Source organism: Apteryx rowi, unplaced genomic scaffold (assembly GCF_003343035.1).
Source record: "Apteryx rowi isolate R43461 unplaced genomic scaffold, aptRow1 scaffold_209, whole genome shotgun sequence".
Taxonomy (NCBI): domain Eukaryota; kingdom Metazoa; phylum Chordata; class Aves; order Apterygiformes; family Apterygidae; genus Apteryx; species Apteryx rowi.
The window spans coordinates 1,220,856-1,225,505 of record NW_020448408.1 but is presented as its reverse complement, the minus strand read 5'-3'; the positions used below and the strand labels follow the sequence as shown (position 1 = coordinate 1,225,505).

At 38.0% G+C, this 4,650-nt stretch overlaps 1 protein-coding gene across 1 annotated transcript in view; it reads right to left on the bottom strand.

Annotated features, from left to right (window-relative positions):
• Positions 1 to 4,650, bottom strand: part of DNAJC3 (DnaJ heat shock protein family (Hsp40) member C3) — a 49,053-nt gene extending 44,403 nt beyond the window's left edge. The window contains exons 1-2 of the mRNA XM_026064078.1: positions 4,368 to 4,650; positions 2,629 to 2,685 (exon numbers count right to left, since the gene is read on the bottom strand). Of these exons, the coding sequence (XP_025919863.1) occupies positions 2,629 to 2,685; positions 4,368 to 4,650 (340 nt within the window). The remainder of the gene's footprint in view (positions 1 to 2,628; positions 2,686 to 4,367) is intronic.

Genomic DNA, 4,650 nt, shown 5'->3' with positions numbered 1-4,650 from the left:
TCTCCTCCTCCTCTCATCCATCCCCCTCACTGGCAGGATTGAGGAGAAGATGACCTGGGCTCCCAGACCCTTGACCACCATCCCCAGAGCTCTGAAATCCTGCTTGATGGTCTCCAGTTTGCCCTCCACATTACCCTTCTTACCCTAGATGATCAAATTTGCAAACTTTCTAGGACAAGTTTTTCCGGAAAGATCAGCCTAACAAAGAAAACTGCACGTTTCCCATTTTGAACGCTTCATTTTGAAGATGGTGCTTCAGAAGGATCACCTTGAAATTTTGCCTGCAGAAGATATTCAGAGTTAAGAACTTGAATAATAGAAGTGGCAGATGTGAAATGAATAATTGATGGCTTTCTAAAGATGTCAGCAGGAGGAAGAACATGACAGCTCTGCAGCACTATGGACAAGACCAAATATGAAAGCCTAAAACTGAATGCGAGCAGAATGCGATCACTGTTACAACAAATGAATTCCTGTGATTTTACCTTAGAAAAAAAGAAGTATTAGACCAARGCCAGATAAAGTGAATATGATAGGGAAAATTACACCTGCAACCGCCCCCCCCCAAATAACTGGAAATGATAGTAAGGATAGCAATCTACTTAATGGACCTTCAATAACAAGATTAGGAGAAAACAATCTGGTATCTGAAGAAAACTCAAACAGTAGCTGATATTGGAATACCAATCTGAACAGACTCTCTAAGCGTAACAGTCCAAGCATCATATTCCTTAAAACAAAGTAAAAGCATTCTGATGAAAGTGAGCAAATACCATTCTGAGTATACACTTAATAAGGAGTCAGTATTTAATAAGGGAGGTCAGTGTTTCAGTATGCCATAGCAGTATATGAAAACAGTGTGTAATGCCAACACTACAAAAGGCTGGGCTCAAAGAGAAGTCATTTTTCATTGTCACTATGTGTTAGAGATGTCATCAATGTCATCAGGCACACTGATTGCCTATGCAGTATTTCTTGAAAGAGACCATAAACCATGAAGGAACATTCTTGATGATTGTAACTCCTAAAGGTATAATTTAGAGATTAAATATAAGTCTGGGAGAAGAAAGCACGTTAACACATCTTCCCTTGTGCAATTTCAGAAGCAGACAAGATGCAAAAGAGGAGAAAGACTTAAAAGAAAAAATGCATATGACATGCCAGCATTATTTTTTAGAAATAATTTGAGAAATAGCAAGCCAACACAGCTGTAATGCAATGAGTCTTTCGAAAGGATCAATAAAAATTTAGCTGACTGGGGCCAGAAACAAGTTTCCTTAACAGCCTTGAGTTTTGGAGTAAAAGAGTTGATGGCAAAGACTACGCTGATGTTCAAAGTGGTCAAAAGAGGGAAAGCCAAGGAATTTTCTCCGAGAGTTACCGCTTGTAATATAGATAGTAACAGCAGAGGGCATCAGTTAGCAAGGAATGAATTTTTAAGATCCTCATTGCTTCTAATAGGGATGGGGACCTGAATATGGTGACAGGTGTGGATTTAGTTAAATCTGTAGTTTCTGTTTATTAACTGAGAAACCTACTCAAATATAAAATGGTGTGGTGAGAAGTCTGGATTAAGCTTGAAAAATCACAAGGTACTGGGAAGGACCCTGCCCAGTACTTGTGAGCTAGTATTCTAGGCAATACATTTTAATTAACAATCTCTGTTCAAAAAAAAAAAAACCAACCAAATCAATCAGTTTCCTAATACAAGAAAAGAAGCAATATAACGGACTATTATGTTACTTTCACAGTCTTGTATGAAAATATGTGAGGAGGTTAGAGAAGATGATAACACAGAGTTACTATCCTCAGGGCTTCTTCTTGTAAGGGATCTCTCAGGCCTTACACTTTGTTTTTATCCATTCCCATCTATGTACAATCCTATCAGAAACTCAGCTGTGTTATTAAATTGGAGTGATGACTGAGCTAAATGGGATAGTAATGTACATCTCTGCTAGCAGGATAGCATAGGATTATTGTTTACCTAGTCACAGCTTTTGGTAGTTCCAAAATTTCCCATTTTGGGTGATATTTGTAAGAGATGACTATAATGAAAACCATTTTCTTGGGCTCTTTTTACAATAAATGGAAAGGAAAAGTCTCCTACAGAATGCAGTTCAGCACAAAAACTTAAGTACTGTAAATTTGCACTTGGAGAAGCTTATCTTTGTCCATGGACTTTAAAGAGAGTGTGAGGAAGCAGTCCTCTTGAGGGGAAGGTTAGCCTCTGTTAATGCTTTCCCCTCCATACTGTCATAACCAAATTSTACAAGTATATCTTAGTCATAACGGTGACGGGAGAACCACTTTTCTAGTGTGGAATTATTCAGCCATCTGTGCTATGACCTTGAGTTTTGATACTATATAAAGATATTAACTACTATCTGTTGTTTATATCGCTATAAATAGGCTCTCTATAGGTCTTTTGGTCTCATTTGGGCTAAGCTTGCTATAATACAGGTCCTTAAGTCACTAAGCTATATTGCCATAGTTGATTATCAACAGGGCTATGTGTGGTGAGACAGGCAGGACAGAAGTTGGAAAGGGGAATTAGACACCAGTGTTTCATTTTACAATTAAATTTATTTTAATCAGTGTCATGTATATTATATCTGCAACTTTTCTTACCAACAATGGCAGCAACAATGAACTCCAGAAAATTCCAGAAACATTTCAAATTCACACCTAATTTAAATTTGAAACAATTCAAAATGAAGCCAAAACAGTATTTTTCAAACATTTTGTTTTAAAAGCCACTTTTGTTGATTTCAGGAGGGTGAAGGCTTGACAGAAAGAAAAATATTATATTTATTACAAAATCACACTTACCTCTTTTAAAACACTTATTTTCATTTTTTAAGATGTAGAACATTTTAAAATGCTACTCTGAAATTAAAAGTCAAAAAGCTTTGATTCAAACATTAAAATATTTTTATATTTCTGAAGTAAAGCTTCCTGTTTTGAAAATATATGAAATATTTTAACATTAATGAACTCTTTTTTTTTTGATTGAAACTAAATTTATGAAATTCAGCCTATTTTCATAACTAGTTTTGATTCCCCTGCAACTGTTTTTGGTTTACCTTTATTTATTAAAAATATCTTTCCCAGCTGAAGTCCAAAAGCTGAAGTTTCAAATCTACATGATGACTCCAAAGTGCTTAAGTGTTTCTCTTAATCAAACATGTCTCTTCAGTTTTTAAAAAGTTGAAAAATATCAGTGACAAAGCACTATGTTATCAGTTAAGGTATCCATTCCTATCGTATGTCCTGTCAAAACACCAAGGTCTGCAAAGTTCACAATTCTGAGAATTCGGTCTATGTAGCAGAAGTGTGTACGTGTGCAACCTTACCTCTGCCTGCTGCGACACCTCCRTGCTCCCAGGATATGCCTACTACCCTTGTATGCAGGGGCAGTTGCCTGCGTCTCATGTAAATCACTCAACCCATCCACCAAAAGAATACTGCTTGTGCAAATTTTTACAAGCATGTAAGCCGTAGGCACATGATGCATTCTAGCACTGTCCTGTATTTACCCATCTCTGAATTAACGGGCTTCATTTATCCTCCGACTGCCAAAAATCCAAAAGATGACAAAATTTGTGCATTGCATTGCTGATGCGGCAATGATGGCATGGTGAAATGAGGCACACTGGATCTCTCTGATAATCAGATACCCAGAGGTCAAGCAGAGGAGATCTTCTGCATATATTGCCCCTCCTCACAATCACAAGTTTGCTCCAACTGATCCTTTTTACCATTCAATATAGCAACCTATAGGTAAGTGTAACACAACAAATACAAGTAAGATGTTGTATACTTACTGCAGAGTGGATAGTATGTCTATTAACTCTTCATTTCTTTGTTTTCAGAAATTTCAGAGTTTTGCTGAGTCCAGGATTTTGAAAAGTTCTAATGGGCACTTTGGGCCCTTAGATTTCTGAGTAACTAAATTGACAAAATTTGAAAAAAGAAAGGGGAGAGTAATATGTTCCCTTGTATGTTTTTCAGCTGAGGTTCTAAGGCTGAGAGGGGATTGTTCTTTTTCCTTTTTCATACAGTTTGTTTCCTACCTATAAAAATGGTTGTGTCCCAGTCAGTGTACAACTGTAACCTAGCCAGCTAAAAAAAGAGCAACAATTTAATGCATGCAATTAAAAATTCACCCAGAAGTTGCTAAGCATTATAAACTAGGTCCTTGATTTAGTGTTTATTGACCTGTCTATTGCTGCAATTATATAAACGAYTTCTAAATACAGGTAATTTAAATACCATATAAGTCAGATGATAGACAGCAGTGCAAATCTGAGCTTCACTGAGTGGAGATCACTGAGTGAAACCCATGCATTGGAGTAGGGATATCCAACCTGTCTTGAGGTGCAGACAGCCTGAAAGCGGTCCAAATATGGTTCTTGCTTCGGAGTTGTGTCCCAAGATCAGCGGCAGGGCTCTGGAGTATGCTGACTCATTAGCTATGGGAGGCAGTGAGCCAGGCTGAAGCTGTGCTTGATGCACTTGATGCATGCCCAGAGGCTCCCAGGCAAGCTCCACTGCACACAGGAATGGCAGGGTCTGAGGGGAATCACGGTCTTCCTGCCTCTGCTCCCTGCCTGCAGCTTGCCACCTCCTCCTCAGCTCACAGAGGTACAT